General features: G+C 44.6%; 1 protein-coding gene across 2 annotated transcripts in view; it reads right to left on the reverse strand.

Moving 5' to 3' along the window:
• LOC147451510 (semialdehyde dehydrogenase family protein) overlaps positions 1 to 16,622 on the reverse strand; it is a 52,030-nt gene extending 35,408 nt beyond the window's left edge. Inside the window, exon 1 of one of the 2 annotated variants that reach the window (XM_086520403.1) lies at positions 16,228 to 16,622. In XM_086520403.1, coding sequence (XP_086376529.1) covers positions 16,228 to 16,518 — 291 coding nt within the window. In that variant the 5' untranslated portion in view covers positions 16,519 to 16,622. The remainder of the gene's footprint in view (positions 1 to 16,227) is intronic. The other variant, XM_086520402.1, reaches the window with a different exon arrangement.
• Between the last annotated feature and the right edge of the window lie 2,207 nt (positions 16,623 to 18,829).

Here is an 18,829-nt window from a genome sequence, read left to right on the forward strand (position 1 = left end):
AAATCGGCCCAAATGAAGGAAAGGGGCGTCAATTCGTCGGCTTCCTCTAGGTGCGCGGCTAAATGTGCCTCTTGCCATGCGTGGTACCAATTGATGGCATCACCGGCAAGGTACATAGCTACCGTCAAAACCTTGCTATTTCTTGTCTCCTTAATTGGTCGCAAAATAAGCATTAAATTGATGCAACCAAGAATGAATAACCGTAGCATCCATTTTACCATCATACTTACTGAACTCGATCTTCTCTGTGACTAGGTTGTTGGAGTCCGAATCTTGGCTTGCGCCACTTGATGAACTACCAACATCTTTGGCTGCCTCGGACTTCGAGGCGAGAACATGTCGGACCAATTCTTGCATACGTCTTTCACTCTGTGTCGCACGCTCTGTCTGTCTTTCTTCGGCCGCCAAACGATTCGCTTCTTGTTGTGCGATCATGTCCAGCATTGTCTTGACCAAAGCCTCCATAAGATTTGGTACAATCCGTGGCGTAGATGGAGAGGGGGGAGGGTCGGGAAAACCTTCTGGTGGGGAAAACTCTTCTTCGCCACTTTCATGCTCACCACCTCCATGCAAAGTATCCATTCCGTTTCGAGTGATGACCATACACTGTGATCTTGGTTCTTAAGTTCTCGAGGAACTTGGGTTCTTATGGTTCTTCGGTTCTTGGGAGTCTTGAGTTCTTAAGGTTCTTGACGGTCTTGAGGTTCTTGGGATTCTTGCGGTTCTTGAGGTTCTTCTTTCGCTTGCAATCTGTGTTAGAGAAGGATCTTCTCTTCACCCGAGTTCTGCTCTTTCCCGCGGGCGCACCCCTTGGCGGCCTTGCGCTCACACCAAGGTTTCTTTTTCCCACCTCATGTCGATTGGCCGGCCACTAAGTGCACGGTCCGCTCTCAATGAGTGAAAAGAGGCACGAGGGGAGGCTCGACAAGCCCTTCTTTCTTGGGTTTCCTGTCACTCTTCAAAAACACGACCAGGAATCGACACGCCCAAGAGGACTTGGGTTACGTGCGACCGCCACAAGCAAAAGAAAAAAAAAATATGTGGTTCTTGTGGTTCTTTCCTTGAGTGATACAGAACACTACCAAAGCTCTAATACCAATGTAAGGTGCAGCGGAAGTGAATGTTGAACTTTGCTCAAGATGAGTGCTCCGAACTATGCCCAAGGGTTCCCTTTACTTCCGGAAGGGAGAGCCTTCCGTATGATCACAAACAAAGTGATGAACACTCTGAATGAAGGTGCTAAGAAGAGAGATAGAATACGACACTAGAGATGTTGTAAAACCCTCCTCCAAGGGCCACACTCCCGACGGCGAGAGTGGTCTATGCTATTGATTGCACAAACCGGTACAAGACTCTGATGAAAACTTGAGAACTATGATACAATGTGTGACTAGGATGAAGTCGACGGCGACGACCTGACTCTATCTTCTGCTGAAAATGGTGCTGCAGGAAAACGCTGATCTAGCTGAATTCTGCTGCTTCAAAAACGCCATCTGCTGCTCTCTTAAGTGCTGCTGAAAACTCTGTTTTACTGCTGTTCAAACACGCTGAGTATGGCTGTACAGAAACGCTGAATAGGGCTGCCCAAAACGCTGATTATCGCTGGCCAAAAACGCTGATAAGCTGCTGTTAAAGACATTGGCTGAGGCTGTAATTTGCTGATGCAAACAATGCTATTGGAAGCGCCACATGCAGGGCTGAATTACTGCTGTAGAAATCTCTAAGTGCAAGGGCTAAAAAACACTGGAGTTGGTTGTTGAAAACGCCAAGCTATGGGGGTGCTGTTCTTGATGAGAAGGTTCTCCAGAGGGCCTGCTGCATTGGGTGCCTGTTTCTCTCCTTCTTCAACCAGATAGTGCTAGCCCTAGGTTGCTTATATATTTACTTAGTCAAATTGCCCTACCTAGTTCCCAACAAAAGTCACTTAATAAATAAGTGACAAATGTCAAAAATAGGGAAAATAGGTTTAATGCACTCGAAAATTCCCCTGATGGATTCTGATGGGAATGCTAATGATCATGCTGTGTGCAACCGGAGGATATGCATCTACTCTACGTGATTGGTCATGCACGGTCTGCGAACACTCACAAAAGTGCCAAATCACTTCCTATTCTAGACTGACTTGACTGAACTGAACCCTGGTCATGCTGTAGCTTGTCCACAGACACATAGGGTTGGATGTGTCACGTGACAAAAAGTCGATTGACTTTCCATCCTGAAACCTACAGCAAAAAAATTACGGTTAGGTTCCTTCCATAAGATCGTAGCCGACCACAGCATGGTCAATCAGCTCTTGGACAGGTAGTGTTCCTCTGGCGGCGATGGTAATCCCAAATCATAGCAATCACATCGAACCTTCAAGGTCATTGGCTCGTGAAGACATCTACTAAGAGATGTCGAGAAATTTCAAGTTATAATCAGCTAGTGTTTCCATGGCAAGCATTTCAGAATACCCCCCTCTGCCAGAAGTTGCACTCCGAAGGAAGATGTCAGAAACCATACAACTTCGGGCAAAAAAAAAAAATTGAAAGCTTGCCAAGTCCTTGGAGTGTGCGGCTTGGTAGCTATAGAGATCAACGTCTACATGGCACTACCTCTGAGAAAAACAGCAGCTCGAAACAAATATTGGATCCTTCTCTTGCAAGTGATCTTTATGGCTTTTGCCCTGTAAGACATGAGCGGTGAAGACGGGAGCACGCCCGATGCGCAATGAGGTGAGGGTGGGAGTGGCTAATAAGTCCGGGGTAAGAGCATGAAGCTAAAATTTCCAAAGAACTTTTGAAAGTGCGATCTTGCTATGTCTCCTCTTTGGTAGGACCGGTATGCTTTCAGAAAAGCACACGCCCGATGCTGTGATGCCACTGCCACAAGACGGGCATCACGTGCCAATAGAAAAGAACAGACTGAACAGACTTTTAGCACTTCAATAACAACTGAACTGAGAGAGAGAGAGAGAGAGAGAGAGAGAGAGAGACGACACGCGACACGGAGTGGCGGAATTTCACTGCAGAGAGTACTGGCCCCAAACCTTGGCGCCCCTTTCGGTATTTCTTTATATTGCATCATCAAAGTACAAGCCGGTACTCCAGACTCTGCACCTTCTCCAAGAAGCATGCCAGACAATGAGCCCTTAGCACATATTTAAAAGCCCTTGGCCTATCAAAAGCAGTTTACATAAAAAGCCTTCAAACTCAAAAGCTTCTGGTCCAAAAACACTGCCAAAAAGCTACCAGCGTAAATCACGGAATTCCATACAACTGCCATATCATCGCATTTTGCGAAAATCTGCCACGTCAGCACTGTCAGCGCAAATTGGAGAGATCCATACAGTTCTACCACGTCATCAACTGGTTGCGCTAGCCTTTGTGTGTGTGTGTGTGTGTGTGTGTGTGTGTGTGTGTGTCTTGCTTTATTTTTAATCCCTTTATGTCACTGGGGGCCCATCGGACGAGATCTTCATAAGATGGTAGGACTTATTGAACCTTATGCTGGGTTCTATGGAACCTTATGCTGAGCTAGGCAGGGCCCGAACCAAGGCATAAGGGGTGCTAGGTGCTGGGTGTTGGGTGTTGTGTCGACGACGACGACGCTATGGCTGAATGTCGAAACTGCTAGCGATGCTGATGGCTAGGAACTGCAACCATGACGAGGCTAAGGGTTGAAATCTGATGCGATCATGCTGGCTGAAAACGCTGATCATGCTGGGCTGAAAACGCTGGTGGAGAACTGCTGGTTCCTGTGTCACTTGGTACGGCTTGGTTCTTAATAGGCTCCTTCACTGCTCCTCTGCCTCTATTGGAGCCCAAAGGTTTCTTTTATAGGTCCTTTGGCCATTTGCCCTATCTATATCCCAACAAGGGTAAATGAAAAGCCACTTATTGACAAAATGCACTCTTAAGAGATGGTTCATGCGCAGTAAATGCCCACTTGCTAAATTGCGGTCTTGTGCAAGAGAGGATATGCAACTATGACCGGCATGGACATGCACGTCCTGCTAGAGGCTCACACAGGTGTGAGCCTCAGTCCTAAGCTAAGACTCATGCTAGACTGTAGCAGAAGCATGTCCACGTAGCGCAAGTGAAGTGCGCACGTGACAGTAAGACAATCACTTCTACAGAATGTCACTCAACCACTTGTGACATCAACGTCTAATTCACTTCTTGTGTTGTGAACTACGAGTCACACGACGAGAAGAAAACTGCTCATAAATGGTAGAATTTGAGAGACCAGAATTTCAAAGTAAAGAGCAGCCCCTCTAGCAATAGAGGCCAAATTTCGTGTGTGGGGTCCCTTGACCTCCCAAGGCCTAAGCTATATTATGTTTGCAATTCAATTTCTCAAAAATCAAGTTAGTGCTTGAGATTTTCCATGCAAAGGACTCTTTTCAATAATTTTCCACACTTTGGATGTGATGTGGTAGTAGAATTGATATAGCTCAGAAAAGTATGGGAGCGCTAGAAGCTTGCAATATTGAAGCAAGTGAAAAGTATCTATTGGAACATAAATTAGGGTCTAAGTCACTTGAAAAAAGCACCTCTGATAATAGTGTTTATGAAATTAGACATGATAAAGTTGATTAGATACATACGGCTAAGATAATAAATTGCTCAAGAAAGTAGAAATATACACATGAGCAATCAGTTTGTTTGAAGCTGGAGGGTTCAGATTCTTGATGTCGTCAGCACCAAATGACATACAGCTAAAACAATAAATTGCTCAGCATTGAGAAATCAATTTGTTTGAAGCCGGAAAGTTTGAATTCTTGATGCCGTCGCCACCAGATAGAAGCTAGGAACAGGAGAAAATCAAGTAAGAGTGTCGAATGCACATGTCCAATTCTAGGACATCCTAAAATGCATACACAGACATTGCATATAGAGCAATATGTTGTGCAAATAGAGTTGATGAATGGGTGCTTCAAAAAGGAGGTGTGGCTATCAAAGCAACTTGATAGGGCTTGACAAATTACCACCTCTTTAAGAAGAGTTTTTTATGTCGTTGATAATTGCTCTCATCCTTCTATGCACTTCTGTGTGAATGTTCGACTCGTCTTCTCTCCATCAGCCCTTAAAATGATAGATATTGGGCTCCACATATGTAATAGAGAATACTAGAGTAGCAAAACTAGAGGGAGAATGGAAGGTGGAGAGGAATCATTAAGAGAGGTAGAAGAGATAGTGGTAGTGACAAGAGCTCAAAAGAGGCTTAACAATCTGAGTCAACAACAACATGAGATGAAGAAGCTTCAAGAGAGTAAGACCAAATCTAGTCTCATCAAAACAAGCATCACGGGTGAGAACAATATTCTTTGAAGTAGGATCCCAAAACCAAAATCCTTTGGAGCGAGAGGCACAAACACAAAAGATCATCTCTTCGATTTAGCATCCAAAGTCCTCTTCTTACAAAGCACATAAACATGAGCAACACATGCGAAAACATGAAGGTGGGAGACATAGATTTATGAATTGTAAATAACCATTGCGTGATGCCATCCATTGCTCTGTGAAAGTGTTGTTGAGAGATAAATTGATGTAATTGTAACTTCAACCTAAAACGAAGAAGGGAGAACGACATTATGCAAGAGAGCATTTGTCATCTCCTTCATTGTCCTATTCCTCCTATGCACAAATGACTTGACAATACCAAACTCAAATGTGGCATGTAGGTGTGAAAGGGTGCTCGGTGGAATGTTTGATTGGGATTCTACAATGCTCTTGGACAATTATTTGCCATCCAGTTTCCACCCAAAAGTTCCATGCAATCATTTCTTATGAAGGCTAAAGTTATTCATGATCAACGATCGGCTATAAAAAGTGCATTGACCAGTACTCAATTAACTGCTTTGGTTCTCACGAAGTTGCCTGAGGCGTATGAAACGGTCTAGGACGCTTCGGCTACAAATCACGAACGAAAAGCTGGAATATAGTGACTCAAGGAAGGACAGCAAAGGGGTTCTTGGTGTGGTGGTGACTACATTGGCAAGGACTCCCGCCTTCTAGTCACATGGAGATCGGTGCCGCCACCAACTTCAACCAAAGGCTTGTGAGTGGCAGAGGGGCAAGCAGTGCTCCCTATGACCAATTTGGACCTTGTGTTGAAGGTAAAGTTATCAGTGTTTGAACCCGTGGGTCGGAGTTCAAGGAACATCCATGAGGCAAGGAACCAATCACACGTATCTAAAACACTATGGACGAGTGCACCAATCCGTTGTCATTGGTTGATGATAGACAGGATGCATTCCACAGTTCATTATCTTGAAGTATGTTGGACTTGATGTGTTCACAGTTCAAGAATGGGGATTCTTGGACATAGTGTGGTCTACAGTTCAAACTTTGTAAAAGGCAACCGATGCTCAAGATGGCGTTCTTCTAAGGTAAAAAGTTGAGGGTAGGAAATCCAAGGTGTATCCAGCATGACCGGTGTTGTTGGGGTGTCCATGGTAGCTTCTTCATCGAGTTGGTCTCCTATTTATGTCCACTATGAGCTACAGAGAGGGTGTTTGAGTTTTGGCATCTCAAGTGAACTGCCCCATGTCATCCCATTATTTATTTTGGCTTTTAGGTATTTATTTTGATTATTTGTCAAAGTTTGGGTAGGGCAATTTACTGAGATGGGTATATATGTGACCCCTTGCACCCATTGTACATAGTATTTAGTTATTCATTGCCAACGTTGCCAGGGGGGTAGCCACTTCCACACCTCTCATCTCACGGAGATCACATCTGATTGTATTGGGTCTTTTGCTCATGGTAGTCATGGGGGTTGATCGCCCCCCTCTTCACCATCTCTGGTGTTTGTGTTCTCTTGTCTCTCTCTCTTCTCCTCTCTCACACTTCCGCACACACGCACTCTCACATGGTATCAAAGCTTAGGCTTTCCATGGCCTAGGACAACGCATCTCCGCATTAGGTTCTCCTCCCAAGATCAACATAACCAACGTTTTCATGAAAAATCTGCTAGCGTTTTGCAAACAACCAGGCGCGCGATGAGATCTGCGTTTTTCGTCGCGGAGGAATCCCCTCCACTTGCGTTTTTGCAGATCAAGTCAGCGTTTTTGCACCAGGCTTCTAGCGCTTCACTTCTGGGATCATTTAATCGCCAGAAACCTCCTCTGCTCCATCTACGTTTTTCAGCCAGATCTGCGGATTTGGGTTTTCAACCCATTTTCGGCGGTTTTATAGGTCACTTTGTGTCGTTGACACCTTCCACAAGTTGTTGAACACTTCCCCTCTTTGAGATAGATAGCCCTTTCTCTAAGAGTCTGTCGGGGACGTGTATCTTTCTTTCCTTTGTCCTGAGAACTCTTTCTCTTTCTGCTTTCATTGTGAGAGGTCTATTGGGTTCTCTGAGTCAAGATCTCATCAGTGGGGTAAGTCAAATTTCCCAAATGTATCGCAAAACCTCGTTTCACATGACCCATCAATTCTTCAAAAGAATTCAACTTCTGTTCCAAGCAGTAGTCTCGGATCTGTGTAAGAAGTCCGCAGCAAAACCGCTCAATCTGCTCTTTAAACAAGACCTTCATAAATGAAGAGGTTGGTACAAAAGAGTTCCAAAATCTCTCGCAAGCGTCCAAAGAATCTCCCTTGGTCATTAGAAAATGATTCCAAGCGGTTCGTATCTCTCGATCGTACTCTCGAGTCAGCCAAGAAGAACTAAAGAGCCTTTTGAATTTCATCCATTTAATTGGCGCTTCCTTTCTCAGTAGAAGTGTGGACCCCATGTTCGAGCATTTCCCTTGAAGAAAGAGGTAGCTCTCCAAATCTTGGAGTGCTCTGAGTAATGCCCTCCAGAGAAAGCTATGTCAAACTGTTGTATGAAGGCCAAAGCCCTCAAAGCATCTCGGAATCCAGAAAAACTGTCAAACTTAATTGATTGTCCACCTTCTTTAAATTCTCTAACTTTCTTGCTTTTATCTTCGAGGAAGTCATACTGGTTGGCTCTGTAGAAGTGCTTGTCCATGTCTTTTTGCGAGTACAAGTTCTACTTTTATGCAATCGTCTATCTTTTCGGCTTTACTCCCTATCTGAGAGGAGAAGCAATGGCCACACGCCATTTCGAGTAAATCTTATCAATCGGGTAATTCTTCAAGTGTATCACCCATCTCGGGTCCCTAGAGTACTTAATCAATCTGTTCACACATATGCCAATCTGCAATTGACGTTTGTACTCCTTTTCTGGCAAATTTGTCCGAAAAAATTTGCCCAAATCTTCATTCTTTTCTTCAGTTCCACGTCTGATCTTCAACTTTTCTTTGCCTTTCCATTGAGAGGTGTCATCTCTGTCAGATTCTTCACAAGAACCCATGTGTAATCTGGGATTCTTAATGGCTTTATGCCCTCTAAGACAGAGCGATGAAGACGGGAGCGCATCCGATGCATGATGTATGAAGGGTGGGAGTGGCTAATAAGTTCGAGGACGGGGCACGGAAATTCTTTCCCAAAAGCTGTGCGCTCTGCAAAAAGGATCGGATCCTTTGTAAAAGAAGAATCCTTTTGTGCTCTGATACCACTTTAACAAACTTGGACACTCCAAGTCAAGATTCTAACATGACACAATAGAGATTCACTTCAAAACAGTTCACAATTCACACTTGAGTCGACACGGCTCGGCGTAGTTCCGTGCCAAGAGGTATTGGCCCCAAAGATTGGCGCCCCTTTCGGTATTTCTTTTTAATTAATCTTTGTTCAAAGTACAGAGTGGGAGGGTGCTCACTCTCAGACTCTGCGTCTAGATGCTCTGAGTTGTGAGGGCCCTGCCCACTTATTTATAAGTTACAAGGGATGCCCAAAAGCAGAGCCCCAAAAGCTTCTCTTTTAAAAGCTTGTAAAAATAAAGCAAGGTTTCCAAAAGCTTCTCAATTTCAGCCAGCGTATTTTCAGCCTGCGCAAAAAGCAAGGTTTCCGTACAGCTTTGCCACGTCAGCAGTGCAACGCAAAAATCGGGATTTCCGTACAGCAATCAGCGTGGAATGCAGAAATCCACACGGTTCTGCCATGTCAGCCTATTGCCGCGTTTTCTAGTGGTGCCAAGGGTGTGGGTGTCCAATATGTATGCCACGTCACCGGTTTGTGACATCCTGTGTAAACAAGTGATCTGACGTGTCGAGGTCAAGTGGTAAGTGTCTCTCCACCCAAGATGCTGGTGTCTTCTCTGGGAATGCCATGATCCCATATGCCATGAGCATGGCCATATCTCGTGTGAACTCCTTTGATGAGTGCATAGGAGTGTCCATAGCAAACCACAAGTCGCCACCCCCTCTGGAGTGTGCAATCGCCGTATGATGGCTGGAATGAATGGATCTCCCAAGGATCGTACGCCTGTAGAGGATCAAGCCGATGTCGAAGATACCGTGTACTGCCACACTCACTGAGAGACCGCATGGACCACCATCGGGTGATGTAACCTGGAAGGAGGTAACTTCATCCTCTGTGAAAAACACAAACCATGTGGCTGTTGTCCACCCAAAAACACAACTGTGAGGTGATGAAAACGTTGCTGTCCAGCGATTTTCAGTGTGCTTGTACGCTCCCAGTAGGGTCCGAAGTGGTGCAGAGGGGTGGATAATCAATGTCACTGCCCCAAGTGGCTGAAAACAGAGAAAACAGCAAGGGGTAATGGCTGAAATCTGTAGATTTGAAGGGGAACTTCGTCGGCAAGGCACCGTATGCCAAGGCCGGGTAGGTGGTGGTAAGATCCGGGGTCCAAAAGCTAAGCACTGCCCCCTGCTACAAAAACACAAGTCAATTTGGAGTCCACTTTTACTGCACTTTTTGGCACCAAAAACCTTCTGTTTGCTGAGAAAACAAAGGCTTGATGGGTACCCTAGTGGTTGCGGGGAATTTGGACACATCTCCGAAAAGTGCCCCAAAAAGGCACAGCAAGAACAGACTGAAGACAGGCTAGAGAGTTCTAAAGCAGCAGAGGAACGTGGCACAAAAGGCAAATGAAAACAAAGCTGGTACCACATTGTGTGGGGCCCGAACCAAATCAGATGAACGAAAGTACAAAACTTTGATGCACTTAGGGCAAAGTGAAAGATCAAGAAGCCCTCATTTTCTTTGATGGAGGAGCCAAGGCCAACTTCTTTTGGCGGCTCGATTTGGAATTACGCCCGACAGGCTGAGGCCACAGGTGGAGGCAATTCTAGCGGCACCCGGACCGATCATTGGCAAACTTCGTTTGCAATGTCAGGGGTGTTTAGGGCACGAGGACTCCTACGTTATGCCCTTGGGAGGTTGTGACGTCCTCCTCGAAATCCCTTGGTACCACAAGAACAACGCCGTGGTTGACTATCGGGCTGACAAAGCGACTTTGACAAATGAAGGGCAAAGAGATTGTACTTGATGAAATTCAATTTTTTTTACTCGATTTTTCTGGAGAGAACTGAATGATGATTGAAGGTCGAATACATTTTGACCTTGATAAAGAACACCAGGATTTTCTCCACACTCATGCAGATTGCTTTTCAGAGGGCCTGCCAGGCGAGTTGCCACCAGCTTGACCTGAGGATTATACTATTGATCTGCTACCTGGAAGCACACCACCAAACCGGCCAACTGACCGTGTGAGCCGAGCCCAGAATGAAGAGATTATGAACCACGTGAAAGACCTCTTGGAAAAGGGTCTTATCCAGCCGAGTACTTCACCTTACTGCTCTCCAGTGTTGTTGGTTTTGAAGAAAGATGGATCTTGGAGAATATACTTTGATTATAGAGCTCTAAACAAAATCACCATCAAGAACAGATTTCCGATTCCTAGGATCGATGATATTCTAGACCGACTACAGAGATCCTCTTGTTTCAGCAGGATCGACTTGAAGAGTGAATATCATCAAATCCGAATTGCGTCGGGAGATGTCTATAAGACAATTTTTCGGACAACCTTCGGTTTATTCGAATTTTAGGTGATACCTTTTGGCCTTACCAATGCTCCAGCGACCTTTAATTGAATGATGGACAGAATTTTCAGAGAGTACAGATCTTTTGTTGGCACTTTCTTTGATGACATTATTGTCTTCTCCAAGGATGAGGCAAACCATAGAGAATATTTGTTGCAGGTCTTTCAGGCATTGCGAGATCACAAGTTGGTGATGAATGCAAAGGAGAGTGAATTTTTCCTACCATAGATACACTTTCTAGACACATCGTCTCAGCAGCAGGAGTGCAGATGGACCCGGCCAAGATTGAGACTATATGTGACTCACTGACTAGCCCGATTTGAAGAATGTCCATGAAGTTAGAAGTTTCTTGGGCTTATGTTCTTACTACCGGCAGTTCATTAGAAAGTTTGCAGAGGTTGCTTCCCCTTTGCATATCTTGACACAGAAAGATGTCCCTAGATGTCCCTTTCTCGTGGGAACCCACAGATTCAGACATTGAAAGAGAAATTGACTAAAGGAGCCGTTTTGAGTTTGTCGGATTTGCAGAAGTCATCCGAAGTATATTGTGATGCTTGTGGTTGTAGTCTGGGTGCGGTCTTAATGCAAGAAGGCCATGTCATTGCCTACGAAAGACGATTGTTTTCAAGGCCGGATTGGCAGCACAGGTATATGAGAAAGAGCTTTTGGCGGTTATTAATGCTCTTACTCAGTGGCAACATTACCTACTCGGAGTCGATTTTACGGTCTTCAAAGATCACCAAAGTTTACGCTACTTCTTGTCACAGATGCAGCTATCGAAAAAGTAGATGTGGTGGGCAAACATCTTGTGACAGTTTCACTTCCAAATTGTCCATGTGCAAGGACAGAAGAACTTGGTGGCAGACGCTTTGTCCCAGAAGCCGTTGGTTCTGGCTATTTCCACGATACACCATGAAAGCTTCGAGGATATGGTCGATCAGTATGCACAGATACAGATTTTGCATATATTTTCAGTCAAATACACAATGGGGACGTAGTAGCGGGACATTCCATTCGGGATGGCTACTTGATGAAGAAAACCATGTTGTGCATTACACAACCGTTGAGGAAAAAGGTTCTAACCAAATGCCACTGTCCACCATTTACGAGTCACCGCGGCATTGATACCACCTTGAAAGGTGTGGAGTGATACTTCTTTTCGCCGAGACTCAAGAAGGACGTGGACGATTTTGTACGCAGATGCTTGGTATGCCAGAAGGTCAAGTTTGACAGGCATAAAGCACAAGGATTGTTACAGCCTTTACCCATTCCCAACCGCCCCTAGGAAAGTATTGCTATGGATTTCATTTTTTATCTCCCGAAGACACTAAGTGGGCACAATGGTATCTGAACTGTTATTGACAGATTTAGCAAGCAAGCTCATTTCATTCTATTGAAGAAGACAATCAAGCAGGATCACTTAGCGAGACTGTTCATTGCCCAAATTTTCAGATTACATGGCATGCTTGAGACAATTGTCTCTGACAGAGATCCCCGATTCACGAGTTTGTTTGGAAGGCTATTTAGGAGAACATTGGCACATGGTTGCAGTTCTCGTCATCTTTCCACCCGCAGACAAATGGGCAATCTGAGATTGCAAATTCCGTCGTACTGGATTTATTGAAGTCGTACATTTCGAATCAGAAGACTCAATGGGAAAAGTATTTTCCCTTGGTGGAATTTGCCTACAATAACACGATACACTCTTCAACAGGGAAAGCGCCATTTGAGATTATTGAAGGTGCTCCAAAGGTTCCATCCTTCTTAAGCACGAAAGATAACATTTTTGAAGCCGACCAGTATACGAGGGACTTGGACACAACTTTTGCCAAGGTCCGGGAGGCTTTACAGAAATCTCAGGAGAGACACAAAAAGGTAGCATATCGACATCGTCGCGATTTGAAATCAAAGGAGAACGATTGGGTGCTCTTACGTTTTGAGAAGGCACGCCTAAAAAAAACGAAAAGGAAAGAAGCGGCTTTTTCCATAGCTTAGCATGAGATAATGTGGACCTTTCCAGATAAAAGAAAAATTGAATGATATCTCCTTTAGACTGAAGTTGCCCGATACTTGGAGAATTCACAATGCTTTTCATGTGAGTCTCTTAAAGCCTTTTAAAGGTGATGTGCCCGATGATGGGGAGCCAGATGAGCAACCCGAAGTGGAGGAAAGCGAGGAGAATCGAGATACTCCTTCCATAACAGATACTCGCACATAAAGATAGAAAGATTAAAGGTAAAGTAAAGAGGCGGTTCTTCGTTAAATTCAAGAACTATTCCGCATTGGATGCGAAGTGGATGGAGGAGGAGGACCTGGCAGATACTACTCAGATTGTGAAACTTTACCTTGAAGCATTTGGTTAAGCATAGTCTACTCCAATAGAACCCTGATTTCAGTATGGGCGAATCTAGTGCAACGAGTATACACAAGAGGAGAGTCACTCCGCTAGCATCTGGATGCAGAGTCGAAGAGTGAGCACCCTCCCACTCTCTTGTACTTTGAACACAGATTAATATAAAAAGAAATATTGAAAGGGGCGCCAGTCTTTGGGGCCAATACCTCTTGGCATGGAACTATGCCGGGCCGTGTCGACTAAAGTGTGAATTGTGAACTGTTTTGAAGTGAATATATGATGTGTCGTGGTAGAATCTTGACTTGGAGTGTCCAAGTTTGTTACACAAGAGCATCTACATGGACTTAGGGAGAGGATCTTGGATCTCTTCTTAGACAGGTTCATTGCTTGGATCTACAAACTGGAGTGGGACTTCAGTGCTTTGGACTCTCTTGGAGAGTTTACCCGCGAGATGCGGGAGATCAAGCATCATTACGCGACTACATCCGGAGTCACCCGGAGCTTGGCTTGGATGGTAGTGCAGTTGCTCTCCTACACTCCTAATCATTTGGAATCCTACCTTCAGAGTTACTTACATTCACCCTCAGTAACCTTACAGCAGACTTATCCCCCGACCTAGGCAATAGGCCACTCCCAGCTCATTCACATTGAGAGCCACACCGAGTGGCGGTTTGGTGACGTTGGCGCGGATTCTGTTTTGGTTGACACCGAAGGATTGGAGGCAGGAGATACAGGCAAGACGGCACAAACAGATTGGTCTGGCCTTTCCTCTTCTCAGAGGATCTTCACGGTGCAGACTGCTCAGTCTGGTTTCCCTACTTCTACACAATGATTACAATGCAGACAGCTTGGTCTGACCACACCTCTTCTCAGAGGCCCTTCAGAGCGCAGACTGTTGAGTCTAGCTTTCCCCTCATCCTGAATTAACCTACCTACTGACAGGACACCATCCGGTGGTGGTCCATGCGGTCTCTCGGTGATTGCTGCAGTTTACAGTAGCTTCTATAGTGCAGACTGTTTAGTCTGGCTTTCCTTGATTCAGAGGAGTTTATGGTGCAGATTACTACAACTGGCCTTCCTGGAGTTTTACACAACTTAGCCACCTGGCCACCTTGGGTTGCAAGTTCATGCATTGACAGGCTTCCGGTCATTCTCATGACAGTTCATGGACTTCTCCATTTTCTCCAGACGGTTTGACTACAGACACCACAGATCCTATTGGGAAGGACACTTGCAGGCATAGTTACCCGGAACGGGAATTCGGAACGGGGAATGAGGAACGGCAACATGCATGAAATGCCATTCCCTGTTTCGTATACTCACGTTTGAAACACGGAACGGGGATCCGGAACGGGAAATTGGGATGGGAACGGGGAACGGGGACCTGAAAATGGCCATTCCCTGTTACTATGCTTGCAGGTCTATTGGCACTTCTTTCATGACAAGGAGTTGTTTTCACACTCAATTCGGGACCTTTACACATTATCTTCACCCTGTATCGACGGAGGACAGCAAAGTGCTACATTGCTCATGACGGCATCACACATGGAGATTTCTTGGCGGTCAGTTCAGCCCAGACTGCTACTACACTTGCAAAGTTCGCCGAATTATTGTCCTTCAGTGGACATTGCAGCACACATCTTCATCATTTGCCTCACATCTTCGGCTTCATTCGGTTTGTTCAGCATCCGGTGATGAGAGGGGTGTTAGACTTACACCACTCTGATGCTTCACACATCTAGGGCATACTTGTACGGCTAGTATGTCTCCGGGCTGGCCACCCATAGTCTAGGTTGCTCCTGGTCCGGCCACCCGAGTTTGGGGCCGGCCGCCCAATTTGTCCGGGCACCCACATATATTTCCATACATCATTTTCTATTGGGTCGTGGGGATTTTTATCAGGCCTTGCCCTACCTCCCCTTGGGCACCTATTTATGGTGCCAAGGGGGTACCCACTTCCACATCTCTCATCTCACAGAGATCACATCTGATTGTATTGGGTCTTCTACTCAAGGTGGCCATGGGGGGCTGATCACCCCCTCTTCACCGTCTGGCATTTGTGTTCTCCTGTCTCTCTTCTCCTCTCTCACGCTTCCGCACGCGCGCACTCTCACAGTCTCTACGCTTCTACATCCTCGACTTTGACAGTTGTTACCGCTAAGATGACAATGCTATTGGCAGCCGATAGACGGTTGCACCTTGTAAGAAGCATCTTTTCCTGGTAGCAGGTGTGAACTCCAGTGCCCCTAAAAGAGTAATAAAGTTTATTACCTGCTAAAGTGGCCACATTACTAAATAATCGAGACAATACTTACACACACACATATTCACTCCTCTACTCCATATTTAAACCTCTCTTTATAGAAAAGACAATTCTTATTCAAACACATTCTCTTACTTAACGCTCCATAATTATATTCTCAGTAGTCAACAATACCTACTTGTCTTTCAAATCTTATTCTTATTCATGTTTTCTTTTATATAAAGACAAGAAGTTTGTCAAAATATGAGCACATTACAAAACCTGAGCTTTGCATATTAAATGTAAGCTTTCTTCCCAACTATGCTACGATTGTTCTGGAATACGTCCTAACACTAGGAGTTCCCCACACTAACAAGAAGAACGACGGTCTTTCTGTGATTATTTTCTTGTCCTTTTTGGTAATTTCTCTCCTATCCTTTGAAGCACACTATTTTTCCGGTCCTACAATGACTTTTCATCCTCTGATGTTCCCACCCCGTAGCACTTACAGGGCACATCTAGCTATTTTGTACCATAGTCTTTCTTTAAAGAGGACACGCTCATGTACACCGATCTGTCTCAAAGGCTAATTTCGGCCATTAATATCTCTCTCTCTCTCTCTCTCTCTCTCTCTCTCTCTCTCTCTCTCTCTCTCTCTCTCTCTCTCTCTCTCTCTCTCTCTCTCTCTCTCTCTCTCTCTCTCTCTCTCTCTCTCTCTCTCTCATATTTTACCTCAAAGGTTATCTGCTTGCCCGCAGAGCGTTTACTGGCAAGGAGCTTGAGATTGCGATAAGGGAAGTCACGCTCAGACAGGACACTTAGAAATTCCTGACCAACAGCTCCGGTGACCCCCACAATTGCCACAGAAGGTCCTTGTTCACTGAGGCCCATGCTCACCACGCGCCTCTTCTGAAAAGGGGGGCACTGCATCATAGCTGCTGCAGTGAAGCGCTGCCCTTCCCCTGACACGAGAAGCGATTGCCTCGAAGAGTAGACATGGGGCACGGGTCGCACGGCCGCCATCGCCAAACAGCTTGCCACTCACTTGCGCTGCACGCAGTGCGCACTAAACCTCAGACAATTTTAAGAGCATTTACCTCTAGGCGATCCACTTGACACAAGATTTAGAGAGGCTCGCTCTTTACACACCCACAGTATAGAACGTTGAATTTGGAAGCCATCGAGGGAGGGTCAAGGGTAAGGGTATGTAGATTTGCGGCCAATTTCAAGAGTCGCCCTCCCCATGCAAGTGGAAACACTCGATGCTCAAGTGGTATGGTAACTGCCCAAAAATTGGACAGTCAGTTACCAATACCAACGGGCTTTAAAGGACTTCCATGTGCGGTACTCCGCTTTGGGCTAGAAGCTCGTCAAACAAGCTATACATAATGATGTCGAGTTGAAGCCTCTACAGCGTAGGACACAAGCTTGTCGGACTTGATAGTGGTGTTGCCAACAAAGTGAGAGCTTGCAAGAGTTTTGAGAGGGGATTGGCAGGACGTGACAGAACGCAAGTTCAAGGGATAATCTGCTGAATCTGGTAGCTCATGCATATCATCAACCCATGGGCAAGGTTTTGACACCAGAGACGCACCTTGTTGCACAATGCTCTAAGGTGTTCACTACTAGGAACCACAACCTGCGAAGGCAAGCATATGTGTGCTTCTAGCTCTCTGCAAGGGAGATCTAGAAGAGTTTTGGTGTTGTTATAGTATTTTGCACGATATGGTGACATTTGCACTCATTGGTTATTGCTCCAATGGGATCTAACAACATTCGTTGTGCTGATGCCGAGATCTTCAACTGCTCCATAAGATGGTGAAAGCAGTATACTAACAATTGTGTGCTCTTTTTTATGTTTCACAGCAAGAAGTTGTTCAATGCAAAAGTTATCTGCTCGATTTATATGTCAGCGTAAGTTCTATAATTTAACCCTTTTTTCCTTTTGAATCTCATCTTGTTTCAGGTTTGTTGGATCCAAGAATGTTGTGAATGGGTTCAAGATGCAATTAAATTCTTGGTGAGGCTTGCATCTGCAAGATCACTCAGTAATCCTGTTTTGCATTTGTGCATCTCTATGGGGGTAAAGATATTTACTTAAGTTTATTTGGTCAGATGTTTCAAGTTCAAGTTGGTCATCACGTTGTTGATGATTAATATGTTTGATGCATCAAATGAAGTAGAAGATTTTAATGTAAGAGATTGGGATACTTGCTGCATGTGCCAAAATGAAGTAGACATCCTTGAATCTCTTATGTTATGATACATTCAAACAATTTGTGTATTGATCGATGGAGAGACCTTATAGCAAACAAGAAAGTAGAAGCATAGATAATCTGAGATAAGTAGACCAAAAGCTAGATTTGAATAGTAGAAGCATATATTGTTTGAGACAAGTAGACCCAAAGTTAGATTTGCATGAATGTAGGAGCATAGATTATCCAAGACAAATAGACCAGAAGCTAGATTTGCATTATGGATTACATAAGGCTGTATTGAAGACTATTCACAAAAATCGGAGTAGACATCATTCGAAAAACACCAAAAGGATGGTGAAAATGTATGAATACTTGTCCGTATCCAAAAACTAGGAAGACTTTTAACTACGCTTGTCCCAAGACCTTCATAGCCTTGCCTTTTGATGTCTACTTTCCATTGCATGCCAAGGCTAATCAATGTGTAGTGATTTGAGAGATAAACCTTTAAGAGAACCCTTCTCCCAAAGCACAGAATGTAGCTTGGTTTCAAAGGCTAGTTGTTGAGTTTCCCAATCCTTCCTTGAAAGCTTTGCTTGACGTGCATCCACTTTTCATTGTCTTGCAGCCTCCTTCTTTGTAAGAGATTCTAGTCTTCTCCTCTCCTTTTCCATGCGTTTTTTCTCCTTTGCTTCGCTATCTCTTGTTTTTCTATATTCTTTGCTTGCATGCTCTCAATATATTGATTGGATGTCAAAATCAGGCTATTTGTGTAGTCCACAAATGCTTCCCAATTTTCACGCTTTATGTACACTTCCACTACGGTCACTTGAAGAAGATCTATGATTCCATTCTGATATGTGTGTAGTTGAGGACATGTGTTCTCCTTTGTTGCTTCAGAATTTTTTATCTCTTCTTCACACATTTGCATACCTCCTTGAGTGTGAGTCTTCTTTGCTATTGATTGCAAGATTCCATCATCATAAGAAATATTCATGATTTTTTGTAGATTAGATGTCCTGGCCATGCGACTTAGAAGCTATGATTTCATAGAAGCACTCTCTCTCCCATTCTCCTCTCCTTTTGCAAGCATTTTTTTCTCCTTCGCTTGGCTATCTCTTGTTTTTTGGTATTCTTTG

Source organism: Adiantum capillus-veneris, chromosome 9 (genome assembly GCF_014529385.1).
Source record: "Adiantum capillus-veneris isolate H3 chromosome 9, ASM1452938v2, whole genome shotgun sequence".
NCBI classification, from domain to species: domain Eukaryota; kingdom Viridiplantae; phylum Streptophyta; class Polypodiopsida; order Polypodiales; family Pteridaceae; genus Adiantum; species Adiantum capillus-veneris.